This window comes from Excalfactoria chinensis, chromosome 7 (assembly GCF_039878825.1).
Source record: "Excalfactoria chinensis isolate bCotChi1 chromosome 7, bCotChi1.hap2, whole genome shotgun sequence".
NCBI lineage: Eukaryota > Metazoa > Chordata > Aves > Galliformes > Phasianidae > Excalfactoria > Excalfactoria chinensis.
This window is the reverse complement of record NC_092831.1, coordinates 175,319-201,664: the sequence shown is the minus strand read 5'-3', so window position 1 is coordinate 201,664 and position 26,346 is coordinate 175,319. Positions and strand designations below refer to the sequence as shown.

General features: G+C 41.3%; 2 protein-coding genes across 13 annotated transcripts in view; one reads left to right on the top strand and one right to left on the bottom strand.

Annotated features, from left to right (window-relative positions):
• TANC1 (tetratricopeptide repeat, ankyrin repeat and coiled-coil containing 1) overlaps positions 1–7,558 on the top strand; it is a 57,662-nt gene extending 50,104 nt beyond the window's left edge. For all 4 annotated transcript variants that reach the window (XM_072342510.1, XM_072342509.1, XM_072342511.1 and 1 more), the window contains 8 exons: positions 167–300; positions 846–969; positions 1,091–1,266; positions 2,101–2,233; positions 3,022–3,113; positions 4,076–4,222; positions 5,772–5,872; positions 6,218–7,558. In XM_072342510.1, coding sequence (XP_072198611.1) covers positions 167–300; positions 846–969; positions 1,091–1,266; positions 2,101–2,233; positions 3,022–3,113; positions 4,076–4,222; positions 5,772–5,872; positions 6,218–7,556 — 2,246 coding nt within the window. In that variant the 3' untranslated portion in view covers positions 7,557–7,558. The remainder of the gene's footprint in view (positions 1–166; positions 301–845; positions 970–1,090; positions 1,267–2,100; positions 2,234–3,021; positions 3,114–4,075; positions 4,223–5,771; positions 5,873–6,217) is intronic.
• On the bottom strand, positions 223–24,780 carry WDSUB1 (WD repeat, sterile alpha motif and U-box domain containing 1). 9 transcript variants are annotated; one of them, XM_072342517.1, is made up of 13 exons: positions 23,813–24,780; positions 22,924–23,087; positions 21,621–22,023; positions 18,433–18,617; positions 16,523–16,615; positions 15,107–15,200; positions 14,271–14,304; positions 12,873–12,913; positions 12,681–12,787; positions 11,789–11,971; positions 10,783–10,923; positions 9,233–9,430; positions 223–360 (listed from the first exon to the last, which is right to left on the bottom strand). In XM_072342517.1, the coding sequence occupies exons 3-12, from the start codon at positions 22,016–22,018 to the stop codon at positions 9,252–9,254; spliced, it is 1,455 nt and encodes a 484-aa protein (XP_072198618.1). In that variant the 5' UTR covers positions 22,019–22,023; positions 22,924–23,087; positions 23,813–24,780; the 3' UTR covers positions 223–360; positions 9,233–9,251. The 9 variants fall into 9 exon arrangements, with proteins under 9 accessions (XP_072198618.1, XP_072198620.1, XP_072198614.1 ...); XM_072342519.1 differs by lacking the exon at positions 22,924–23,087 and having other exon boundaries at positions 21,621–22,026; XM_072342513.1 differs by lacking the exon at positions 22,924–23,087.
• Between the last annotated feature and the right edge of the window lie 1,566 nt (positions 24,781–26,346).

Sequence of the window (26,346 nt, the reverse complement as noted above, 5' to 3'; positions counted from 1 at the left end):
TCTTCAGTGATGGAATGTAAGAAACTAAAAGAGGACACAACTTCGTGTGTTGTTTGAGTCTTTGTGCTTTTGGGTGGCTGGGTGGTTGAGCCTATGATTCTATCATCTCGTGTAGTCAGAGGATGTGTTAAATCAGAGGAGATGCTGATGAGAATGCTTCTTTTAGCCTTGACAGCTGCTGCAGGAAGAGGAAAACTGGAAGTCTGCGAGTTACTTCTTGAACGTGGAGCAGCTGTGAGCAGAGCCAACAGGAGGGGCGTTGCGCCGCTCTTCTGCGCAGTGCGGCAGGGGCACTGGCAGGTCTGATCCTTCTTTGCCATCTGACACTCACGTGGGAAGCTGTCCTCCCCATCTTTATCCCTGCAATAAAACGGTGTACATTTTATTAGGTGCATCGACTTCTAACAGAACAGACGTGTTCAGAAGTTGAAGTTACTTCAAGTTACATAAATGATTTGAGAACACATTGGCTGTTTGCTGATCGTAGTTGTAATACATGTAAAAAATAATGTGTAGAATTTAAAATGCTTTATTTGCTCTGCCAAGAACAGAGACAGTTTCAGATGCAATGGACTGTGCAGACTGTGCATGGCACAAGTAGCAAGGACCTCAGAGTGAGGAGCCCCATGCGCACCCCTCTCATCAAAAGAAGCCTCTGAGTTGTTAGGAAGCAGTAGTTGAGCTGAGCAGGATTTCTCAGAGATATTGCTATATATATATTATATATATATAAATAACACCTTGGTGCTCTGATGTAAAAGTTTATGCCTGATAACATAATGGCTAGAATTTAAACTTGATAATTTATTTTTGAATTTTTTTATTTCTGCTTTTTTTAATTTCAGATTGCTAAACTTCTCCTGAAGCACGGGTCTGATGTGAATCTAAGCGACAAGCAAGGCAGAACTCCGCTCATGGTGGCTTCTTGTGAAGGACATCTGAGCACTGTGGAATTTCTCCTTTCTGCAGGTAGAAAACAAAGACTGTTTCAGTGCTGCGCAGCCGTACCAGAGACTGCATTCATGTCAGTTAGGTTATTCTGCACGTTAAAAAGGACATCTCCATTACAAGGCTGATTTTCATTTTATAGGTGCAACTATTTCATCTCTGGACAAAGAAGGGCTGACAGCCTTGGGCTGGGCATGCCTGAAAGGCCACAGAGAAGTGGTTCAGTATTTAGTTGAGAAGGGCGCAACAGTTGATCAGACAGACAAAAACGGACGAACGCCTCTAGACCTGGCAGCTTTTTATGGAGATGCTGACATTGTAAGTAGTTCTTAAATAGTAGAAAAACAAAACTTGTATTGGTTTTTCATAACAAAAAACAAAGTTTAAGAAAAAAGCTATCAGCCAAAATAGGAAATTTCTGTGAGTAACCAAGGTGCAATACCCTAAATACTGCACTTTTAATTACTGTTACTGATGAACAAATTAGTGCTTGAAAGCTGATGGTATCTGACATTTGTTTTCCTAAACTTATTTGCTCTTATTGCATTTCACATTTGCTGCATTTATGCTTCAAACAGTGGTGTTAGACAGCTGGGATAGATGGCTAAGAAATTAATAAAATAATTGTTTGGGGCTTTTTTTCCTTTGTGTTGACCAGGAAGCAGTTCTTCAGCACCACAACTTTCGTTTGCATTGTTAACTACAATGCTGTAAAGACAAAAGTATTCAGTTTCCCTTGTATTGTTTTTGTACAACGTTGTGGCCTCTGCTGGGCACCATTTGGGTGCTGCGCCCCGTGCCTCACAGAGTGCCTGCAGCCCCTGGTCAGCAGCTGGAAGCACACGTCCCGCACCGCCAGTCTGCCTTTCTGGTACAGCTGCTTCCAGGGGTTTGGACGGTGTGGTCTGTCTGTCCTTAACTGGGACAGTGCGGCTCTTAGGCGCAGTCTGACAGCATTCCCATGCTCTGCTGTATTCTGTGGGCTGGCTAAAATGATGCAGACATCCTCTGGGGAGCATGCTCGGCACGCTTCAAGGAAGGTTAGGCAGTAGGTTGCATGTTTCACTGTTGTGCATCTCTGACCAGGAATAACCTGATAACCAGGAATAACCCTAATGACCCTAACAAAGCTTGCTTTGTTCCTTTTCACAGGTGCAGTATTTGGTAGACAAAGGAGCAATGATTGAGCATGTTGACCACAGCGGCATGCGGCCACTGGACAGAGCCATCGGATGCCGTAACACCTCGGTGGTGGTTATGCTCCTGAGAAAAGGAGCTAAACTAGGTTAGTAGACCTGGCTCAACCTAAACTCAAGGGGAAGAACTGTCTGCTATGCTACAGTTGTCACTTCTGTAAAGTAGATTGAATAAATAATTCTTGAAGTACACACTGCTTTGGTTTGTGGATGCCAGCTTAAGAAACAGGTATCTCTCCTTCTTTTAAAGATATTTGCTCATGACTCACTTCAGAAGTGAGGAAATGGTCGTAGTCCTGTGCTGCTCCTTTGTGTGTGTTAATTAAGAGGCCCTGAGGAGTTAATCTTTACACGGTCACTCTGTCATAAGGAAATAATGTTCATGGTAATAGTGATCCTTAGTCCAGACAGCATTTACTGATTGGGTGAAGAAGTTTTACGTTTAAGTAACATTATGCTAATGAATTGTAGAACTGTACGTTTTTGGAAGTGTAGCTGAATCATGCATTATAGGCAGGTACATATTGCAGCTGTCAGCATAATGACTGCTGAACCTGTTGTGCCTTTAAATCATTATGTGTGTTTGTTTGGTCACTCGGTAGGATTAAACACAGATACCTGTGCAGGCTTATGCTTCCCAGTAGACTTCCATGCTGTCCTTTAGACCATGAGTCATACCGTTTAGTATTTGACTGCCAGCTATGTGGAGTGGGATGGGACAGGTAGATAAATGTGTGTTGAATACATGCACTCATCGATAGTAATGGTAATTGTTTCACGTAGATGCAGTACTCACTGAAGGCTTTCTGGTGTGAATGGTTGTCAGAAACATCTTTTTTTTTCACTCTGTCAGAGATTGTTACATTTGAACTTTCAGGAAATGCAGCGTGGGCAATGGCCACCTCCAAACCAGATATTCTCCTGATTCTACTGCAGAAACTGATGGAAGAAGGAAACATGCTGTACAAAGTAGGTTGCTTTTCTTTTCCTGATAGCAGTACTCTATGATTATAGTGTCTGACTCCCAGACAGTTTCATCCTCTGAATGGAAACAGAGCAGTGAAGTCTTCCAGGATGTGTAGTTCATTCATTCTTTTCTGAGGCAGGTACAACAGAACTGTCAACAAACCACAGAACTGCAGCATTAACTCTTTAACTCCCAATGCACTACATGATGTTATGATGTGGAATACCTATAACTAAAGTCATAAAACTATGGCAACATGCTTCCAGTATGCGGCAATGACTTCTCAGCCTTTGTTAGGAAGTGAGGGGGCAATCCTTTACTGCTTTTATGTTTCCACACTTAGCCCTCCACCCAATACTCATGGCTGAGACACTGAACTGAAGCTGGAGTAGCTGGGCTGCATGTTTGAATGTTACACCACTTCCTTCTCTCTCTCCTCATCCTTCTACATCCATGCCTTACACTGTGGTAGCACCACCTGATGAAGGGTACATTATTTCTGGTTAAGGATGTATTTTATCAGAAATATCTTAGAGCTTTAATAAACTACATCACCAGCTATTTGATCGCTCTCCTTAATAAATAAATGGAATTAAGAATTGCATGGTGTCGTACACGTACCTGAAGAATTGTTCTGGTACAGGTAGTGTGTATTAATGTACGTGGTGTCCTGGTGAAATACCATTAAAAGGTTTGAGTTTAGAAACATAAACTCTAATATATATAAAGAGAACTTAAGAGGTAATTAGAGTTTATGTTTCTAAACTCAAACCTTTTAATGGTATTTCACCAGGACATATATGTATATATATGTATATACGTATGTTACAAATATGTTACATATATATGTATTTCTCTGTGAAGAGTATATGTTGGTAGATTTCAAATAGGAATGTGGTTGCATTGTAACAGCACTGTAATAATATCAGTTTCTGAAAAAGCTCCTTATTCCCTGATTTTGTAGAAAGGCAAGATGAAAGAGGCAGCACAGCGCTATCAGTATGCCTTGAGGAAGTTTCCGAGGGAAGGATTTGGAGAAGAAATGAAAGCATTCAATGAGATGAGAGTCTCACTGTACTTAAATTTATCACGGTGTCGCCGGAAAACAAATGTAAGCTCTTATTTTTAATCTGTTGCTTCTCCATCACTGGGAATCTTAGACACCAATTCTACCACGTTACTGACAGCGTCTGTTATGCATTGCTGCTGCTGTGCTCCCGTGACTCTCCATCATCATGATGGGCTCGAAAGGCAGCACAGGGGAGGATGTGCAGACTCCTCCAAAGCATATGGATGTGGCTGAGTATTAGGATTTCTCTCTTAGCAAACATTGGTACGTGGTCCAAACATTGGACAAGGTTGTTTTTGGTGTTTTTTTGTTGTTGTTTTAGAATTCTTTTCAGTGTGTTCTGTTTTGGGGCTTAGTTGTGTGAACAAATCGAGACAGTTGGTAAGATAAGGGGGAACTATCACAGCTGTTATGTTACCATCATTTTGGAATGACAAACTGCCAGGCATTCTTGGTACTTTGAAAGGACTGAGTGGAAAATGCTGCCACCACCAGCATTCGTTATCAAACGCCTGCTTCTACAGCATGCTGGTATGAGTTGTTTTTCCTTTTGTACCTTCAGCAGTGTATCAGATGGCTGCTAAGAACCTGAATGGCCATTAGAGCTAAACCTTGTGACTTCATGAATGCACCTCACACAGTTCCTTCTTTGCAGGCACAGACTTCTTCATTCCCAAGTCTCCCCTGTTGTTCGTGGCATCTGTTTCAATATGAAGGAAATTTAAACATGGATGCTGAGGATTTGTCTGGGCAGTTTTAGCACTGCTGTGCAAGTGCCATTCCTTTACCTTCTCAGTTAGAACTGCAGTCTCCAGCCGCCTCCCTGGATCAGACTGTGTTTTTCAGTAGCCTCACACTAACAGCTGGAAGTGACTCTGTGACCAGTGAGGGGGTAGGGAAAGGAGGAATTTCTTTTTGTGTACTCTCATGTGTTGATTTGTGGTTTAGTTTTTTCTTGGTAACTTTTCTCGTGCTGTGCACGGGGGTTTTAAAAATCAGACTGGATTCATCTTTCCACGGCCATCATTGCCCCATTTTCAGTCTGCCTTGTTAATTCCAGTCTTTGGTTTAGTTGAATTTGCTAAACGGCTTTTTTGTTCTCGTTAAATGAAGACCAAATAGATGAGACCTATTGCAGTTCTTCTTTAACACTGACACACACCTCATCCAAGAAAGCTCTGGACAAATTTAACTCCTCCAATGCCTTTTTTTCCTTTTTCCTAACTCCAAAGTCTTTATTCTTTCTTTTTTCACAGCGTACTTCACAGTGTTCTTATCTGAAGGGATCCCTTTCCTTGTTCCCCATGCAGTCTCCTCTAGCAGTTTAACACATGTGGACTGAAAATAACTGTGTAACGCTGCTTCTTACATACGTTAGAGTCAGTTTCTGTTAGACTTTACAGACAATGTTTGTTATTGAGGTACTGTCTGTCTCCAGACCTCGTGAAAGTGGTTGCTCTTCCTTACTGACAGAGGTAACTTTCTATACTGGATAAGCTGTCTGCACTTTTGGAAGTGGTACTGTGAATAAAGTGCCCACAGCCTTCTTCTGTTGTCCATGTATAATGAGTACATTTGTTTCAATAATTAGGATTTTGGAATGGCTGAAGAATTCGCTACCAAAGCGTTGGATTTGAAACCCAAGTCTTACGAAGCCTATTATGCTCGAGCAAGAGCCAAAAGGAACAGCAGGTACTGTCTGATGACGTTTGTGAGTCCACATTCACTTTTGTAAACTCTGTAACATTTTCTGTAACTGCTGCTCTTCTCCACCAGTTGTAGCTGGAATTTAGAATGAAAAAATTATTTTCCTGGTACCATTTCCATGTGTATTAGGTCCTTCTGTGCTTCCACTCTAGAACTTCCTAGGTTGGAGACTATACGGTTCTTATCTTTTCACCACATCTGGCAAGAGATGACAAATCAGAACATGTATTTGACAGTGGTAGAGGTGGATATTACTGCTTAATAGGCAATGCTGAAACTCAAACTTGTCGCAGGTTGTTATTAATAAATTCTGGGTTCTTTTTCATACAGAAAGCTACTCGCTGCTCTTGCTGACTTACATGAAGCCACAAAGCTGTGTCCTACCAATCAAGAAATTAAACGTCTCCTGGCTCGAGTAGAAGAGGAATGTAAGCAGTTCCAGAGAATGCAACAACAGAAGCATCAGTGCCCACAGGCAGGACAGCAAATTAACAGCTCTGATAACGAGGAGGAGGGTGTTATTCAAGGTGTGAATGAGAACTTCCATCTTCAGGAAAATGAGGAAGAACTTCCACACCCTGAGGAATCTGTTTCTTCGCAAAGGATGCAACATTCCTTAGCTGCTTCATCATACACTCGAAACCTTCCAGACAGCGTTCAGCAGAAAGCGAGACCTCTGTCCCCTCAAGGCAGAACAGGCACTAAATATCTGAGAGAGCCAGGCTTGGTCATGCAGCCAACAAAGCAAGCACAGATTGTAAAAACTAATCAGCACCTGAGCTCCATCCAGCCCGCATCAAAACTGGGAAGCAATCAATGTAATACAAAGACACAATCACCTTTTCAGCATCTTTCCCAAAGTCCTGTGCCAGTTCGACACTCTAAAGTTCAGCATTTAGATGGGACAGGCACATTATCACCTGGAAGCGTTTCCACTGGAGCGAGTTCTGAGCTGTGCAATGAGAAGTTCACATCCAGCCAGTGTTCACATTCACAGCACTCTTTTGCAAAGAAATCTAAAACCTCTGACCCATCACCAGCCCAATTCCAAATGAATTTCAGTGAAGCAAGACAGCAAAGTCCTGCACCCAGCACTGTCTCTTCTAGTTCTCCACCTAGCAGTATGGTTCTTGCCGGCTCCACCAGCAGCTTAACTTCAGTGAGCAGTTTTGCAGATAGCATTAAGGGGCCAGACGTTCGAATCAAGGAGAGCAAAGTTAATCAAGTGCACGGTGCTGCTGCTGAGCACAGACCTCGCAATACGCCGTTCATGGGAATCATGGATAAGACTGCCAGGTTTCAGCAGCAAAGTCAGTCCAGTCGCTCTTGGCATTCCCAGGCTTCAGATGGATCATCAATGAATGTTCCTTCTGGGAGCACTCAGTCTTCTAATTTTGATCAGTTTTCAGTCAAACACTCCCAGACTAAAACTTCCTCTACTGTTGCTGTCCCAGGAGAGAGCAACCAGAATGGTATGCAGGCTAAAGTACACGAGGAGCTTCAGTGTCAAACAGCCGCCTACTGTCAAGATAATAGAGCACCAAAACCAGTTCTGCATTTATACCCAGATGCACCATCAAAACAACACCCTCACATCAGTAAGGAAGGTCATTTAAGCCACATCACCTCTACAAAACCAAAGCGATCATTTATTGAATCAAATGTGTAAATATTATTTTGTATATTACATAGTGGTAAAACTTTGCTTATGACATCATAAGGTGTTCCCACTATGGTGGGGTAGCGGCTGGCTGTTGGTGAGTTTGTGTGCTCAGCCCACCATGCAGACCAGTGCTCTGTGGGGTACAACCACTTCAAGCTGTTCATGCTGACACAGTAACTGGAATAGCAGGTTTATGTGCGAAGAGTCAGTTCGGATCCATCAGTCAGTCAGTCCATCAGACTAGGACCCAAAGTACTGAAATTCTTTCCATTACACTTTACCACCCAGAAGAATTTATATATATATAATATATAATATGTTATATATATATAAAATTGAGCTTCTCCATGGGGCTTTAGTCCTTGCTTTTGGTTGTATCGCATCTCATCACTCACACAATAATTGTGCCTCTGTAATGCTTAAGTGCTTACTTATCAAAACAGCGTTATGAAAATAGATGCTGTGTACTCTGCAGATCTGTATATGTTTGTTTTTTATTAAATCAAAGATAGTATTTTATCACTTTTCTAGTGGGCTCCAATTTGAGGTGCATGATGTACATTTAGGAAGTTGATTTGTGTATGAGTAGACTGGAAGCAGTCATGTTTGGAGATGTAAATAGAACTACTTTTAGTAACAAGTAAAACAAACAGTAACATCTGCATGTGTATTGAAAGGCTTTGACCATATTGGTTATTGCACTGAGTAACACGATATTACAGCATGTTAACAATAACCGCACTTTATATAGTTTACCTAATCACCTTTGGGTGCTATTTTAAAGCAACATTATCTATTGGCTCTTTATCCATTAAAAAAGGTACAGCAGTGAAATGTTCAGGAAGCATTTTGATGGGAAACCCAAGAAATGAAATGCAGATGAAAGTCGGAGGCAAAGCGCATGTGAAGTTACTGTGTAGGATGAAGCTGCGGAGTTTTTTCAGAGGAAAAAAGGTTTTACAGTGACAAGAATATCTGCAAACTGAAGAGATGCGGCGACATTTCTGCCGCTTGGCAGGAGTGTTCAACCCGATGTTGTCACTTTTCAGGTCTTGTGTGTACAGTGATGTGTGTATGTTGTAAACAGCTGTATGTGTTTTTATAACTTCTTTCCTGAGTTCACATTATGATGCTTTAGCTTATTTATTGCATACTATTTCTTTGGTATTTTGTACAAGTTATATTATTCTTGCCCTGTAGTTCTATTTTTGCACAGCTACTGTATTTTTTCCATACAAAATAAAGTTACGATTACAGCTGTGTGAGATGCAGCCAGTGGCGGCTCAGGAAGAATTCTTTGCCGTTCCTCCAAGTGCCCGTTCATTCACAGGGAACGGGGAAAGGTGCTTTTTCTAATTAAAGAACAGAAATAAAATACAAATTCTGTGCTTTCAGACCCACGTTGCAAAATGAAGACTTGAAAACTCGTAAATGCGGAGGAAAATCTTGAGAACATTTATTTGCAAAATGGTGAATGTTGGTGTTTGATTTCTTAAACAGAAACACCACACAGGAAAACTATCACTTAAAAAACACTCAGTAATTTTTTAGGAGCTTCCAACAGTGAGGATGTTCTTTTAGCACAAACATTACAAGTGGCACTCAGGGAAGAAGAGAATTTTTCTCACTCTGGGTGTTTCTGACACAAGCATCTCCAATAGGCCACGTCCAGCGACACGTACCTTCATTTTAGTAACACCTTCAAGACGAAGTGCTGTCGCCACATTTCTGCCGAGTCTCCAGCCAACGGTTGATGGCCATTTTCAGAGTCCTGTTGGGTGTAAGCACAAGGCTGGAAAGAGGAAGATTTGTCATGGGACTTGATCGCCTGTTACTGCTGATCCAGTTTTCCATTGCCTCCTTTTCATAGGAATACCCATCTGCAAAGAAACCATCATCAAAGCTTGCATTACAGACAACGCAGCAGTTACACAGCATATGCTTTACATTATGTGAGAGACAGAAGGAAGTCAGTATTTCCAAATAAAAAATTGAGATGTAGACAAATTATGTAGTTGGATGTAATGTAACAGCTTGTCCAGCAGTACTGAGATCAGTTCCTGCAGTAAATAATGTGGTGATGACAACACAGGACACACGAAATTGTTCAGTCTCTTTTGAACCAACCTTTGACTTTCCTGGGCCTGGATTTAGTGAGTAAGAACTGTTGTGGGTCACATAGACATAAATTAAGTTGCTCCAAAAGTAATGCCTCCTACTTATTTCCATGCAAACTAAAACAGCTATTAAGTGCATAATAGCACTACTGGTTAGAGCAAATTCTCAGCTACAAAACACCGTTGTTCAGCAGTCACCACCTTTAGCAATGCATTATTGCCAGTGACGAACAAGAGTCTGCATACCAGGCTCCTAAAAATCTGCACCAGCTGAGGTGACCCACTGCTACCACCGCTGAAACTGCACCCACCGCTTCCCTCTGCTCACTAACACTGTATGGGCTTCGTAAACCTCCAGCAGACACTGATGGGTGTCAGTGGGTGCCGTTTTCTTCACCTGAAGGAATTCAGTGACAGCTTTGTTTCATCTGCACTTCCCTGTCAGACACCACTGGATCAGACTCCCGCTCTGCTGCCATCTGTCACAGCAACAGCACATAATGGAACACTGCTGGGAAGGTTCAACCTCTGCTGCCATCCCACCAACAGCTCTCTCTGATGTTATGGGCCAACAAAACAAAACAGCCAGAACTAACTTTGGAGTAGTCCTTGTAAAACACGTTGTTATTATATAAGTAACAAACAGCTTGTATTCTTTTTTTTCAAAGCATTAAAAGAGAGGAACAAAGCCACAAAAACTAGTGGGATATCTGACCTTCTGTGCAACCTTTTAAGTGCCACATATACAGTTGTGTAGTTAGCAACGGGGCTGTGTTTTTGCTGTTGTCTCCCTCATGCACAATTCCATCATGTATTTGCAGAGACTGGTCTGTAGTGAGGATTTAAATATATACTTGCAGAGGCACAAAAAGAGCATTAAAAAAAATCTACATGGTTTTGTCAGTAAAGCTGATACTAAAGGAACTGCATGATAGTTTTCTCTGTCATGGATGCCATTTGCCCAAACATTTCCCACAGTTCTGTTTTCTTGCAATAGCTACTCAGACTAATTTAGTTTATTCACTGTAGAAAGATATGCCCAATTTTTGTGTTCCCATATCCATATCCCATACCCTTAAGCCATCCGTGTTATTCAACATTACTCAAAGTCATACCTGCTGCAATAACAGGATCCTTCATGAGCTCCCGTGTTATAGGGCATAAGAATTCATCAGGAACAACAGCAGAAACAGGGACAGTTTTCATTCTCAGCTCTTCAATCTTCTGAAGGATTTTACTGCGCAGGCCAAGAGACTCTAAAGTTATTGGAATATAGAACAAAAAACACAATTACATGAGGCAGAGAGGTTGGTTCTTGCATTACTGCTATGCCAGAGGAAATACAGCTCAGTCCATCCAACCCCATCAAATGCAGAGAAGTCTGCAGACCTGTGGCCGGTGCATGCCAATCCTGATGGACAGCAATCCATCGGGGGGAATGAAAACAAATGGCAAAACAAATTCAAGTGCGTGGTAACAATGCCATAGCCTAGGATTCCTTCTAAAACGTAACTGCAGTTTTGCAATAAAGTGAAAGGTCAACAGTAACCAGAAGGATGCCTGATGAATTGCAAAGTGTCTGAGGCTGGTAAGGTTTGCTTGTGCATTACTGACACCAAATGCTTTACCTACAAAGTACAAAATAAAACATATCTTGTATTTTTCTGCTATGCTAACTGTGCTCTGAAGAATCTCACTGCTAAATTTACGGGATTTCACCATGTAATATTATAAACATAATGCTTTTATAAACTGATAGTAAAAAGCTGGAGAATCCTATTAACCAAGTCAGAATCAGTAAGTCTATACAAAAGGTGAAATTACTTTCCCACAGCTTAACGGCCCAAAATCTAAAAGCAGAAAACAGAAACAAAAGCAGGTAAGACCACTTATCAACATTCACTGCCAGTGCCATGTGCAGTTTTACATCTCCAGGTAAAGGAAAACATACAGTCCTTGGGATAATGCAACATTACTTTTCTTTGTTTCAGTTACCAATGGTCGTGATTAAAAACGTATCTCAGGAAAACTTACCCACGCATGAACTTCTAACTTACTTTCATTCCAACATTTTACACATACACAAAAGATTACAAACTATTTGGATTTCTATACCCTTACCAATTTTTAATTCATTATTCAGACTTTCTCTTGTAAGATTCAGGAGTTCTTTGCCGTCAATGTCATTCGCTTTGAAAAGCCCAACAAGTTCTGTGAAGCCTTGTGCACAAAGCCAGGCTGAAACATCATCCTCTGACCAGTTCTCAACAGTTCTCATCTTAGAGTCATTTTCTACAGCATTTCCTTTGGAAAGGAAAGATAAAAGTAAGCAAAACATGAAAAACAAAAACTCAAACCCAACCTGTAAGAACTATGGAAGTAATGAGCATTTTCTAAACGCTCTCACTATTCCGCATTCCCTAATGTCTGATAAAAGCAATACTCATTAAACACTGCTTCATAGGGGGACACTCACTCGGCTTTGTCTTTATTGACTGATTTTCAAAGTTTAGGGGAATTAAATCTCTCAGGTGCTGACATCTGTCAGAATTGAACGGGAGACTGAAAAGTGTCAGCAGACACTAAAGCCAAGTATGATATCTCCTTATCAAAGCAGACCAAATTCCAGACTTAATTCTTGTGCTTTGAACAAAGATCCATTTATTTTTACGCCGCATGCTTCAGGTACTCCCATATTTTGTAAATTGAATTATATTTTTCCTCCTATTGCAACTGGCAAGTTATATATCTTGTTGACTATTACGCTTTCAATTAGCATATTTTCTCTTTAAATTGCTACCAAGTAAACATCTTGGAGAAGTCTTTCAGTGCTCTGGGAATTAACAGCCACATCTTAAATGCTAAACAGAAAGTAAGAAATGGGAAACACTAGGAAAAAAGAATTCAATATTCTAATATCTATGTATGAGTTGCTTGTTGCTGTTCGTTTGTTTTTTTAAATAGAGAATTCTTGTTGTGTAAAGAATAGGCTAAAAACACTTCAAACACTGACCTGCACAGGGCTGCTTATTGTCCAGCTGCCATATGCGCACAGTTTTATCCATTGAACCCGTGGCAAGTAAGAGACTACGTGGTGCAAAGGCACAAGTTGTGACATACCTAAAAGTGTGAAAATTGACATGACATTGAATTAATTTCTTTTATTTATTAATAGTAAAAGACATTTATCATACTGGATTCATACCTGGTATGCTGAGACAAAGTATGAAGGATATTGCCAGTATTCTGCAAAAAAGAATATTTGTGACTTTAAAGACTTTCTTATCTTAAAGAATAAAGCAAATGTTCACTCACTTGTACACATACTTTCAGAGATAAGAATAATATTTCTTATTTGAATATGAAAGGAATTGCCTTCAGAGTAGGAATATGACCTTGCCTAAGGCAATGAGCAGCAAAGCCAGATATGTATCTTGTCTTTCCTACGTGAGACCCTCAGTTCAGCACCCTGGCGAAAGGCTACCCTTCACCGTAATAACAGGACAAATATCAGCTGAATTAACTATACCCACATTGGCTGATTATTCATGCGGATAAAAACATTTCTTCTACAAATCTAGGATTAAAAATGACCTGAAGTGATTACTGAAATTCAAGCAGACTTCATACTACAATCTTAACAATTTCCTGAGGGTTACATCAGAGGTTCATTTATTTGTATACTAGATGCTACTTAAAAACGAGTCCGTGAATTGCCAGTTATAACATATGTTTTGAGAGACTTTCCTTACAACTAAAGGTAGTATTTCTTTGATATGTAAAGAAAGAACTAAAAGACGAAGAGCAAAGTTATTCCAAGCTACTAATTGATCTAGTTTTCTTTAACTACTCAGCATGAGGAACGAGCCCTATTTTGGGCCAAAATGTCTCTCTCCCAAGCAGATCAATTGTCCTAACCTCCCTCAGCCTTCATAATGGCAACAGAACTTCTAAAAAATGTATTGTGCCCTATGTTAAAAACCTCAGGCTAAAAATCTGACAAACAGCATTAAGAAACATTGATGCTGCCGTTTCCTGCATTTTTCATTACCTTGACGTGCCATTCCTAAAGGGGATCTAAGCATCAAACTACTGATACAACTGGGCCCAAACTGTGAAGGTATCAGGTTAGTCATTTTGGTGAAAAGCATGCAACCCTCACTGAAAATCTGTGTCAATTCAGCAGTATGTGCAGAGAAGCTTAAAATCTGTTCATCTGTCATTTTCAGCAAAATCATTATTTTCAATATGATAAAGTCATAAAGGTATAAACCACTGTCAGGTGAACTCAAAGGATATAATAACAGTATTACACAAAACACCTAAAGAGAATGATTTTGAAGAAAGGTCATTGTACTTAATGTAATTTTTGTATTAAATTATTTACTATGCTTCTACTTAATGTGCGCTTTATATACAATTACTGAAGGATTTCTCTGATCAATAAGTTACACTTATTGAAGATTAAAAATTAAAAACAGAGGGTTCTGTAGTTCCAATTCCATAATGTATTATTTATCTTGACAGGATACTGCAGAAGCAGTGCTAATAGAGACAACCAAATGAGTGGTCACGAATAACCTTACGAGTACACCATACTTACAGTCTCATATATTATGACACACTTGTCCACAGACCTTTAAAAAAGCAAAAATCAAACACATCGACATTAAAGTTATACACAGAGGAATAAGGAATCAAACTATTTCTAATTAAAGGAGGGGGGGGGAAAAACAACACAAAAACCCCAGCTTTCCCCCGAGTAAAATGAACAAATAGAACTCTCAACAGAACTCACCATAACAGAGCTTTATGGAAAGCAAAGCTCCATCCATTTCCAGCTTAAGACAATGGCACTCATTAGCTCTACCTACAGCATTTTAAAAACAATGCATAAAACCCCAAATTCTGCACTTCCATAATTTCTGATGCAGAGGGAGCTTTCATGCAAACCGGTCCCCAGTTCCACGGCTCCCCACAAGGTACAAATAGGTATTTGCAAGAGATATCTGTAATGCACACATTTCTGTGCACCATGCACCGAATCCAGCTATGCATTAACTACTCTCAGCACTTCTAAAATCTTCATTTGCAAAGCAAGGAAGCATTGCAATTCAATAATAATTAAATGAAGGCCACATAAATGTCAAAAAAATCCCAGAAACAATGAATCTCATTGCAATGCACAGAGAATAGAGCTTTCAAAATCAAACATTTCAAACCCAATCCCCACCAGACACAAACTGGAAAGACAACTCATTGCTTCTGGAGAGCAAAGAACTATTCTGCAATTACTGGAAACATACTTTGAACTCTGCAACTCATTTAAACTTTCTGCTTTACAGTACTCGAGTGTGGTCTGGACGTGATTCTTAAGGTTACCCGATTAAGGTAACAGACCGCCATCTGAAATTTCAACAAGTATAATGTACAGCTTACCCGGAAACTAACAACTGCCCATCATAAGAAAATGCACAAGCCAGAACTGGGGCAGAATGTCCACTCAGTGTGTACTTATATCTTAATTCACCACCTAAAAATACAGAAATTATTGTAAATTGATATATTTGACAAGGTACTAAGATAACATGCTTTTAGGGGCATAAAGCTGCCTCAGATACCTGACTCTGTGACATACTGCCTATAGAAAAAGGGACAAAGGATCACACAGATAACATAATTTTAACTTTCATGACCTCTTCACCTTGTAGCCTTAGCATCTGTCTAACAATATGTTAGATAATTGGGTATCTGTACATTCCACATTCATTCTTACAGATTTCTATATAAGCAGTGACAAAAATCCCCACTGAAGGTGATTCTGGCCATATGCCTCATCTCTGCGATGCAGTCACACAGTCACGGTTTCATGACTTGGTCATCAGTACTCAACACCATAACATCATGTAGAGCACTGGGAGTTAAAGAGCTAATGCTGCAGTTCTGTGGATGGTCCATATTTCCAGGTAGCTACTTTTCAGAAGAGAACAACAACTTCCCCCAGGAGACTTTCACTGTTCTGTTTCCATTTTCCATTCAGAGGGAAAGATAAAGCTGTTTACAGGTCACAAGATGTCCCTTCTGTTCCTGCTCTCCCTGCGGTGCGTGCTCCCCAGCCATCCACCTTCAGCATCACAGCGAGGCCTTTGGATTTGGATACTCTCTCATTTTATCTATTAGCCTCAATTCCAATTATATTGTATTATATTGTGTTATCTTGCATTCTGATATCATAGTTAGTAAATGAGTTTTTTTCTCCCTTAGCTCATTGCCACCGTTGTGTTTTTAGGCCCATCTCTCTTCTCCTTGCCTTTTCCCTTTTTTGCCTTCCCCCTCTCCCAGGGTTTGTGGGTCCCCTCACCCCATCAGTCACAGACTCAGGCCACACCGGCTCGTAAACCACTGACACAGATTACACTGCAGTTGTATCACAGCCACACTGTTTTCATTCCTCCAGCTCTTGCTCAGAAGGCCAAAATTACTGAAAGATGAAAGGAAATCTCTCCCTTGCCTAGCAGATCGAGAGGTTTCAAACTATCAATGTGCCCAAAGGCCAAGGCAGAAATAATACTCATTACTAGAAACGAAAATGATAATTAAAAGCAAACATTTATCATAATATTGAGAGGACTGGGGGAATTTTTTTTAATCTTTACTATTATTGCTGAACAGATCACTAAATAAAAAGCCACAGGGCCCAGTCTCTCATGCATTAGCTGCTTCCTAGCAAATCAATTAAAAGAACATTTCCAATTTGGCTACAAATCCATGACAGAAGGATAAATTTGATCTTAGATGTAAGTTGTCACTAAAGAGTTAAGATGCTTACATGGGAAGAAGCATCACTATACACACCTAAGAAGTCCGCAAACAAAATAAACCAGACTTTGATCTTATTATCTTGACCACAAGAAGCCATCTGGAAGTATCCGGATGCACGTTCACCATCTGATAAAATTAAAAAATATTAATGGGAAATTTATAAGCACAAAAAATAACAGCATGTCAGTAAATTACATCAGCATTCTTTCAGCACTACTTGGTAAATCTCCTTAATCTCAGAACTTTAAAAAGTGTTGATAGAAAGAACTGCAGAAGTTCTCAAAATATATGCAAGTAAGGAATATTTATTGCCACCGTGTTACTCCCTGAGCAAGTAGATAACACCCAGAATTGACCACTATGCTCATATTTGAAGTTTTATTGGATGACAAGAGTCTGATTCTTCTATCTGCCAAGCGCAGTAATACTGCCTTTTAGCCTGAAGCAGACGGTTATTTCCCTATTGTAAGTGGTTATTTCCATTTCTTCAACAGTTCTCATATTTAAAATCATTTACACATGTACAAAATTTGAGAATACGACAAACTACTTTTCATTTCTATCAACTGATGTTTCACAACCGCAGACCACCAAATCACTACTGAGAAACACCTGCATTAGTTGTTAAAGATGAAATACAATGGTAGAACAGTTTCGTAGCTTTCCCTCTTTCTATTCAAGGATGTAAACATTTCCAATTATCATCACATTCCAGGTGTTGTTTCTGCCATCATTTTCTCTTATTCTCAGCCAAATTCCTTCTACTCTCCTACTCTAGTGAACTGACATGCCAGCCCCATCGCTATTTTCAAGTCTCAAAACAAGAATCACCAGGTTAAAGGCTGAAAATTAGCAAATTGTAACATGTTTACATAATAATGTAAGTATAATGTAATATATAAATTTAAATAAGGACTCATAATTCCCATTCGGTACTCACTGGAAATGTCAAAACAGTTACAGTTAAGAACCTTATCAAATTACCCCTAAGGTTTCATCTCTTGTTCTTCTGTATTTTCACTTTCATCTGGTTATTGCAATAACATCCTCATATACACAGAGCTGTTTGCAGTTCACAGGAGCCATCAGTGCTACTGTGGCCATGGCAGATCTTTGGATTTGCCACAGATCCATCAAATGTCACCGTGCCTCATTTTCCTGGGTCTTACTGAGATGAGTGGCATGCGTTAGCTACTATGGTGTAAAAACACATTTCTTGGTAAATCAGCCAGAATGAGAATTCTTTCACAGCACAAAAGATTTGGACACACTTCACATGCTACCAAGTCATTAATGGGCACCACAGTGCTGTACGTACCGAGCTCCTCAGAAGGGGAACACGCTGTCTGCTGTTAAGGTTCACTAAATCTTTTAGCAAAAGCTGCTTTTATCATCACACCTTAGCAGGACTCAGGAGGTGGTGGCTCACCTCTCCCCAAGACTGCACCAAGTCTGGTGAGGGAAAACAAGTCTACCTGCTCACACATCAAAGCCAAAGCATTCCGCTTATTGTGTTTATAGTTCTTTGCATTGCTTTAATCTAGTTCTGTCCCTTGGGGAAGCACAGTAAGAAAGTGTTAAGCAGAAATGGTAATCAAGTACTGCACCTTCTGACATTGTTCTTAGTCTCAGGAGATAAGCCTCACAGATGCTGCCCAAACACATTCCAAAGCCCTGGCAGCATAATTAGCTACTTAAAGCTATCAGAAACACACCAATAGCTTTGTTTGTGGACCTAGCATATTCCTTGCCATCAGCCTCTCCATTGCCCTTGCTTAAGAGTATTCACAATAGGGAGAAATTTCAGCTCTTCCCAATGTCGTTTGCATCTTGAGCACTGATGAGAAAAAGAACATGAAAATAAGAGCTTGAGAGAAATGAAATCACTTTTTTTTTTTTAATATTTCTGCCATGTTCCTCCCCTGAAGAGTCAAGTAACTAACCAGAAACTGGATGTGAAGAAATACAACAGCAGGTAACGCCCAGATCATGTGCTTTTTCATTACGCAGACATCTCATTTTATCATCCCAAATAGCCAAATCACCACATGATGATCCAGTGACAAAGAAATTTCCATCCGGAGAAAATGCACAGGCCACCAAGGAACCATCTTTAACATTCCCAGATCTGAAAAGTAAGAGTATATGATAACTGAGTTTAGAAGAAAGGCTGTGAACAGCTGAAGTCTCAAATGCAATCTGATAGAATAAGCCAAGTCATACTAAGTTCTGTACTTTGGAACTTCTTGCCCTAACAAAGGGCAGAGAAATTGAGCAGTTGCAATGAGATGCAAAAAAATAAAAAGCACAGCTGTAGGATCCAGGACCTGCCCCTTGGGGAAAAACATGAGGTGACACCCCATGGCAAACGCATTTCAGTTGAGTGATAAGTTCCAGACTGAAGATAATCTGCTAGGACTTACAGGTATTTTGAAAGTGAAGGATAAATACACAGTAGTTATAACAGAATTACATGTAATCAAAGAGGGCAAAAGAATTCCCACAATTCTCTGTTCTGTTCTTACAGCACGACCTACAGAAAACCTACTGGCAATTACGACAGGCTGTGAGTGAGTGGAATACTTTGAGATTTCCAGCTAATGATGTAAGGACAAAGTCAGTTTTGAAAACTGATTTCTGTATTTTAACTAAGTCAATACTTTGTAAAAACTGACCCTAAGAGACTTCCTAGCAAATAAGTAAATGCCTCCGGAAGGCCAATAACCTACCATTCTCTAGGATATCCAAAGGTAATCTAACGTCAAATGAACATCTCACACCTTTTAACAGACACTGCATCAGACCCAGTGCGCATAGCAGAATCTCTAAGTGTAGGAGAAAAGAACTCGCAGACATGAACAACAGTCACGCCACACAGGATCTCAGTGTTATCGACTCTGTATTTTCTAGGACAGCTGCACATTCTCTTTTGGTGACAGAAATTGTATTTACTGCTAGAGGTGTCAACGCCACAGATGACAAAGTCAATATACTTTCCTGATATTCTCTCTAACCAGACACCTAGGAACTCCAAAAATGGCTGACTCCCTTAATTCAATCACTAAGCATACAACACCACTCCTTCCTTTCACATACACAGCTCTGTTTCCTTAGCACAGCTTTTAGTACTTTCAGACAGAAAAAGCTATCGCTTCTACTATGAAAACAGTAAAAGAAAGAGTCCCATATGCATTCAGAGCATGCTTTTCTGCCTTTCAGCTCTATTAGCAGTGTCCTAGCTACAGAAATGGCAAATGCTTTAAGAAATGTCCATAAATGAACATGCTTTGAGGCTGTTCACATCCATCATAACAATCATTTAACTTGCAGCTTCTTTCACAATTTGGACAGTCAGTCTCAACAATGCAGCTGACTGGAGCAGATCAGGACTAACTGGTTTCCTTGTTGTACTTACAACCTGTATGTTTCGTCAAATCATACCACAGTGTGGTAAAGGAATTCTCTTTTTTTGGCATCAACACACTCAACTTTTGCAAAATAAACAGAGCACTGCAGGCTGGGTAGCTAAAAACTCAGATGTAATTTTTAGGTACGTTGATAATTTCTAAATAATATTGATCACAGCTGTAAAAAAAGCATAACAGGTTTACCTTTGCACGTTTTGTCCCTGTAATTACAGACACGAGCAACTACCCAGGGAATTCATTTGCAGAATACATAGGCATACTCACATCCCCAAAATAAACAGCTAAGCTGACTACTGTGAGCACGTTAGTACTTCAACATTAACTTATACAAATGAAATGAGGTAGATAGGAAAGGAACAATCAAGTTCTTTCTTTCTTTCTTTTTTTTTTTTTTTTTTTTTTTCCCTTTTTCTCTTTTTTTTTCCCATCTTAGAATATGGTGGCAAGAATTCACTAGAATCCATTCTGTTTATGGACACGGTTCCAGATTTACATGATTTCAAATAACAAAAATCATTCTGAAAACAAATCAGTTCACATCTAAATCACTGCTGTGGAAGGCAAAGGCAGAGAGACCACAAAAGCAATAGCAGTCTTGACTGGAAAAATAACAAAAAGCAAACAAGTTTCACCTTCAAAAACAGCTGCTCCTTCATACTGACAGCCAGAGGACAATTACTTTAATTTTTTAACTTCCTTCCTATTTCAGGGAGAGTCTGTGTAGCTGATGCTCTCCTACTTGAGTAATGTTTTGCTTATATACCAAGAACAATAACTGGCCTGAAGACTTTGGCAATAGAGGAAGATTCTGAAGATGACAGGAGGAGGGTTCATGCCCCTAACTGTGCTGCTTCACTACAAATACTCACCTGCTTTGTTTCAAATAGTTTCATGCTTCGGAAGGAGAGCTGAAATGTTGATGACAATACTTAAAGGTTTAGCTCTAATACTCATTTCTGTGCTGTTACATCTTATCTCAAAACAATAGAGTTTACGCTAACACTTTCCACCCTTTTTGATTCATGGATTACTATCAAGCTTCCAAGATCTTGTTCCATATACAATAGTCACATTGTTACATACCTAGATTAAAAGACTAGAGCCAGAGTCCACCCCTACCCAGACCCTATGCAAGGTTTAGCACTGGAGGCACAGGTATCTTGATGGACATCCCTGCCTACCAGAGGCCTTTGGAAGGTAAGCAGCTGCTTTTCCATGCCTACGGCTCCCACACTTGAGCAAGTCTCTCTTGCTGTAGCAGAGGACTTTGCTACTCTTCTGCAATTGTTGCACTTTCAATGCTGTTACAAAATTACAGTATACTGAACATAAAGCATGCAGTGCAGTCAGACTCTGCTGACCAATATACCACAGTTTGTTGACAGTTTAGAAATCAGATGCATACAATATACAAAGTATCCTGATTTCATGTTGAACCATTGAATTAAAAACAAACACGATTTAAATGAAAGTTAAAATAATCATGTTTCTTGAGCTCGCATTGCTTAACGTTAAAAAGAAACAAACACTCAGCACTTCCCCTATTTATGATCTTTTGGTCTTCCAAACTCTATTCCTCTCTATACACCAGAAGTGTGAGGTCTGCAAGTCTGTATACAGCCCAGCACTACCAGAGCAGCACTTGTAACAGATCATATTTCCGTAATAGTGAATAAAGCTGTGAGAAGGTATCTGGCACTCACCTGTAGAATTTCATTGAGTGCATGTTCCAAAGAACAATACTTCCATCAGCTGCACCTGACACCAGATACGTGGACTCAGGAGAAAAGCAGCAGACTCTGACTGGACTGCCAGTGGGCTGCCCCAGTACTGCCAGCATTTGACCATCATGAGTGTCCCAAACAATAGTAGAACCATCTGTTGAACACGAAGCTAAAGCGTGTCCCGATGGAGAGAAGCAACAGCAGTGGACAGCATACGTGTGACCTTTCAAAGGTGAGTATGGGAGCTCAGTGAAGTCATTTAAAGAGTAAATACGAATTGTTTTGTCCAAGGAACAAGTAGCCAAGCATGACGATGAGAAGGCACAGCAGTTGACATCATCACTATGATCCGTTAAAGTGTGAATTAATGTCGCCATTTAATCTACTTAAAAAAAAAAAAAAAGACATACATAGCCACCTTACTAAGATGCATCTAAGAAACATTCTACACGTTCTCCTGGAAGAAATAACGGATTTGCAGAAGCTAATTTTCCACTTAAGTACTGTTTTATTCTCAACCTACAGCAGAGCATATACACAACACGGAAATGAGGGGTTTTGATTTTTTAATTGGTTATACTAATACAGGTTTTAATTCTTATTTAAGTCAACTTGCAAGCTTGCAATACAACTCTGAAGCTCACATAAAAACTACTTGATTTTAGGGCAATGGCAGCATACTTTGTTTCAGTACTTCCATTTATGCTAATAAATTCACCGTTCAAATTTGTTCTCAGTTGCACCTGCACAAAACATAATAGAGCACGCATGCACTGTAGAATCTAGTCTCCAAGCTAACAACTTATAAAACAAATATCTCTTCCTACCATGTGATTAGCATCCAAAGTCAAAACATCACTTCGGGTTGCACCACAGATATAACAATATCTTTAACAGTATTCACATGGGAAAAAAAAACCGTAAGTTTTCCTAACAAGCTAGCATGAAGTAGCTGAAAGGTATCTTTGCCTTTGTTTTCAAACCATCCACTCTTTAACCACCTGCATTGCCAGTTCTGTGAAAGCAGCAGCAATCTGTCCCATCGTCCCTACACAGCTGGCACCAGTACAGCTACATGTACAAAAAAGGCTGCTAAATGAATGCTAGATCTCCAGCTAAGAGCAGAACAGGCCACAAACATGCTGGGATGGAAACAGAAATCACCAAAAACTACAGTTCGGCTTTATTCTAAAAACTGACATCTACTCTGAACTAACGGCTATGGGAAGCAAGCAAGAACAAAGACTGAGACTCGAATGTGACTACTGAGAAAAAGCACTACCTCTTCCTTTTTATCACATTCCTCGCTTCTAGCCAAGCGATTACCTGCACCACCACAGGTCAGGTTGGACTTTTTCTTCCTGGAACGACCTGGTTAGGTGCCAAACTGTCAGACACAGTCAGACGGAAAACATGGAAAGTTCTTTTCCTTGAGATCTCCAAATTCTGAAAAGAAGATTCACATCTTCATTCAGCACTGCTGCAGCTCTGCACAGATAGGCCTAGAGTGCTTAGAGCAAGGGTTAGTAGGAGCATGAGAAGTCAGAGAACGGAAAGAGGGCTAAAACCACGGCTGCTCTACTGGAAACTGGAAAGAAAGGCTGCCCCCTTGCTTCTCGTCATCCCTGCTCCTTCTCCTTGGCTGTAGCACGGGAAAAGGGAAACAGGCAACAGGGCGAGGAGAGGAACCAGGATGGGGGAAGGAGACACACTGAGGGGAATATGAACCATAGAGCAGGACTCAGGCAGGAACAGAGCTGCTGAACAGAGTGCTACAGAAGGCTGACAAAGGCTAAAAACGACATGACAGCACCGTCTGGGAGTTCAGAGAAAACTTCAGTTAGGTGTGAGCTCCTTGTATGGCCGAGAAGTTCTACCATTTCAGCCTCTGCGTTCTTTAATGTTTGTGTACTACACAATGGTGTACCACTGTAAACCAAATAACGCAGCTCTTGTACTCAGGGCTTGTCTGTTTAACATCAAGACCCTCCCAATTTCACTACGATTCTCTTTAGAACTGCCGGACAGCCTTTAACGGGACAGCGCCGCGTCCCCAGCAGCTCGCCCTTTTTAATCCCTGCAGGCGGCCACGCTGCTCAAAACGCTCCGGCATTTCGGGCCGTGACCCACCCGCCGGCACGGCCGCCCCTCGCGCAGCGCCCGCCACTCACTGCGATCTCCGGCGACATTCAGGGAAGCGCTCAGCGCCGCGGCCCTTCCGCAAGGCCGGCAGCCGTCGTACTCGGAGGCCGCGGGGACAGCAGGGCCTGCAGCGGGCCCGCCCGGAACGGACCGCAGCACCGCCCCGCCCGGCCCTTACCGGCACTGCGAGCCCTTACCGGCACTGATAGCCCTTACCGGCACTGATAGCCCTTACCGGCACTGCGAGCCCTTACGGGGCTCCTCCGCCGCCGCCCTCACAGCAGCTGTGGCAGGCGGCACTGCGCACGCGCTTGCCCCGCCAGCTCCGCCCCCTCATGGAGCAGCTCTTTGTGCCCCATCCCGTCCGCACGCTGCCCGCCGCATCCCGCCGTCCGGCTGTAGCGGCGCGGAGTCCCGCCACACCCGCCGCCATCGCTGAACTGCGGAGCGGCGTTTTACGGTCCCGCGGCTCTCCCGGCTCCAGGCAGACGGCAGCTGGCGGCGCCGAGCGGGCGCGCGCACGGCAGCGAGGCGGGCCGGGCCGGGCAGGTGGCGCCGCGCACTCAGCGCCCACAGGCTCGCGCTGCCGCCGACCCGCCGGAGCTGCGCGGCGCACGGACGGCTGCGGGAGCGGCGGGAGCGGCGGGCCGCAGGAACGGCAGGCCGCAGGAACGGAGCGGCGCTGACAGCCCGGCCCTGCACGCCTCCGCCCGCCCCAGAGCTGAGGTCGGGGATCGCAGCAAACACGGGCTGGTTTCCGGGTTTGTGTTTCTCTCGTCAGCTGCCGAAGTCCTCGCTGAAGAGTAACAGCTCGTCACGAACGGCGCGGGCTACTTGAGCAGGTCCGCATTTCACAGCTGGGGAAATGACTCACTACGCCCAGCTGTGAATCACCAGCTCATCCGAACGGTGGCTACTCAGTTCTACTAACCACGGTTAGCTCGGGCAGTGCAGGCAGCGGGAATTTGTGTAATTAAAGATAACATGAATTCTTTTTGGTGTATATACCGGCTAATAAAATAAACAAATAAAAAGGATTACACTGGAGTGCTATAGAAAAGTCACAAAATCAAATAGTCTAACTGGGTTTTTCCAGATGTCAACCTTTAGTCCTCAGTTGTGGTCCTACGCATGTTGTGGTAAATCTAAAGCATGCAGGGACAACATCCCTAAACAACAACGTCTTCTAGATCACAAGTTCAGCACTGTATATAAAATTACCATCCTTGGGATTGCTGTGCCCATTCACAGAAGTGTAGAGGTGCTCAGATAACCATCATTATAAAATTACATAAATTATATAAAAAGACATAAGGCTTAGACATCTTCTTAAATACATGTTTTGTCAGAGACAACAACAACTAGCGTCCAGCTGCCTGTGTGTCATCTAATGTGCTTTAAAGAAAAACCCAGGAGCCAAAACAGAAGGCAAAGTGAGCACTGAACTCCTCACTGACCATCACAAATGCTGTTTTAAAAGTATTAAAGTTTGTCAGTCAACTCCAAAAATTAAGATCCGCTTACCTCGTTCCAAAAGGAAGTAAAAGCACATTGGCCTCCTTTAAGAACACTGAGATGGGAACACTAGGACAGAAGGTTAGCAATTAAGAACAACTAAAGACATTTTTCCAACAGGTAAATAAATCTCTGCTCTTTTCTACAAAGATATATGACAGCGTATTTAAGTTTAAGGCTCACTTTTCAAATATAATAACTTCTATGAATTTAATTTCACTGAAATTGGAATGAAAACACTCCACCACCAAGCAAAGCAATACACTGGTAATGCACCAATGTTAAGATAGGTGAAGCATGTCCCACTATCACAGTGCTAAGTTCCTTAGCTTTACCAGCCAAACAGCTAATCAGGAGACAAGCTGAAAAATGCAGCTGTGTGCATAGCATCAGTGTTAATACTGTTCCAACTTACCAGAAAACTAAGATCTACTACGGGGGATAAAGTACAGAATCTGAGAAAAACCAAACCAATTATCTTGCATCAAAGTCATGCATTTGCCAACGATCCAAGCATTTTAAAACACACAACCCTACTGTTCCATGTTCAAAATGTGGAACATACCAGCAAAGCTTTTCACAGAAATGTTCAGAAACACGAAGTTAAAAGCTATTAAGCAGTTAGCAGAACTAATGCTAGAATGCAAGCTGCTTGCAGTAGTTACAACCCATGCCTTAACCAATGTTATCCACACACATTCAAGAAGGTGGCAGAAGTGCTCCTCTGACTGCCTGGCAATTGCTCAGAGGTAGCGCTAAAAAGGCCAGGAGAATTAGATCCATAGTAAGAACTGCCAGACTCAAAACATATTATTGGAAATATTCCTGTACGCACAAGGGCTCAAATATTAAAATTCCCAAGAAAATCTGGTTTGCAAAACAATCTTTTATTGTATCCGTGCCACACATACTAGTGAAAAATAACACTACTAAAAAAAAAAAACAAAACAAAAAACCACAACAAAACAAAAAAAAAACCAACAAAAAAACAACCAAAAAGAAGAAGAAAAAAGAAAAAGAATGCTACCTTTCCACAACATTTCCTTTA